This window comes from Echinops telfairi, unplaced genomic scaffold (assembly GCF_000313985.2).
Source record: "Echinops telfairi isolate 266 unplaced genomic scaffold, ASM31398v2 ScPeMD7_7457;HRSCAF=8495, whole genome shotgun sequence".
Lineage (NCBI taxonomy): Eukaryota > Metazoa > Chordata > Mammalia > Afrosoricida > Tenrecidae > Echinops > Echinops telfairi.
In genome coordinates, this window is record NW_022111357.1 from 19848970 (window position 1) to 19850588 (window position 1619).

The window sequence follows — 1619 nt, forward strand, 5'->3', positions numbered from 1 at the left end:
GTGGCTGTTGGTTTTGAGTTCTTGCGTGTTAAAAAAGTCTGTTAGCATAAAACAAAACAAAAAAGCCCCGGAAATTAAGGAGTACTAGCTTGAAGAGAAATAGCTAGTTCATAAAGCTTAGTTGTTGACGTTTAAAGGGCACTTGTTATAGAGACACTTTTTTCATGCATGTACTAGTATATAAAAATGGGCATGTTAATTGTGCATAAAATTTGAGCACAGATTTTTATTGAGGCTTTTGGGGCACTGATGAAATTTTTGCTGTTATTTTGCAGATCGGATGGAGCTGTTAGAAATAGCAAAGGCCAATGCAGCGAAAGCTTTAGGAATAACTAACCTTGACTTGCCAGCTAGTCTCAGAACTCTCCCTGGAGCTAAAGAAGCACACAGTGCAACAGCAGTACCAAATAACGATGGGAAGTTTGAGGTGAGTGCTCCGTGTGCATCCAAAGGGGATACTCTGGAAAAACTACCGTCAAGAAGATCTAATTAGCTGTTTTTTACTTTTAAACTATTAGAATGACTCCCTAATAAGATTTTCCAGTTTGAAAGTCACAGAGCTGAACAGACTAGACATGCTGTCATCTGTGAACTGGAATAGTTAGGAATTGTATGCCTTGGTGACTAGCCATCCCAGAAGGCCTGGGACTGGCCCCCAAAGTCTGTATTCCAGGAAACCCCCTCTCGGGTACAAAAAATCCTGGACTTCAACAACGTGTGGACAGGTTCACTAAATGTGGCTGAAACAGCTGATCTGAAAATGCAAGTTGGGCTCTCACCCATGGAGTGAGAGAAAAATGAATTTTATTTCTGTTCAATTTAATGCTAGTTATTCTCACATACTCTAGAGCAGGGGTCTTCAAACTTTTTAAAACGGGGCCAGTTCACTGTCCTTCAGACCCGTTGGAGGGCCGGACTATAGTTTCAGTAAAAACTGAACAAATTCCTATGCACACTGCACATCTTATTTTGAAGTTAAAAAACCGGGACAAAAACACCCTGCGGGTCGGATAAATGTCCTCGGTGGGCGAGCCATAGTGTGAGGACCCCTGCTCTACAGTGTAATTGGTACTAAGGTGATAACTAGTCAAAAAGACATTTCTAAAAATACAGTCTTGGCATTATTTGATAGCTTTCATTTGCAGCATTATTTCCCACAGATTCTGTATTCAACATACAGTATACAGTATAGTTTACCTGCTTTATTTCTGTCTTATAGAAATCTTGAATGTGGTCTCCAGACATTGATGAAGAAAATCTGTTGGTAATTGATACATGGGCTAAAGCATCAGAGGTTTCAGTAATTTGAAATTTCATTCACCCATGAAAGCGTAGCTTTTGGTTAGTAGATCATACTGCATGCTAGAATTTGGGTCAGGTGCCATTTGGTTAAGGTACTAAGTCCGCTTTTAACCTAATTAACAGTACACTTTGTAGTGGTGGGGCATCTGTGATGGAGATAGTCCATTGGTAATATGTGTAATATGTTCCAGATGTATTGAGAGATTGGTTACAGAAGACGAGACCGGCTTCCTTTGCAGATAAGCTTATTGTAATTCTTCAGAAATCTGCAGGATGTGCACTGGCAAATGACACTGTATGTGAAATCCAAAGCTTTA

At 40.0% G+C, this 1619-nt stretch overlaps 1 protein-coding gene across 1 annotated transcript in view; it reads left to right on the plus strand.

Moving 5' to 3' along the window:
- The first annotated feature begins 279 nt into the window (after window positions 1–279).
- RSRP1 (arginine and serine rich protein 1) overlaps window positions 280–1619 on the plus strand; it is a 3544-nt gene continuing 2204 nt past the window's right edge. The window contains exon 1 of the mRNA XM_013005274.2: window positions 280–427. Within this exon, the coding sequence (XP_012860728.1) occupies window positions 281–427 (147 nt within the window). The 5' untranslated portion in view covers window position 280. The remainder of the gene's footprint in view (window positions 428–1619) is intronic.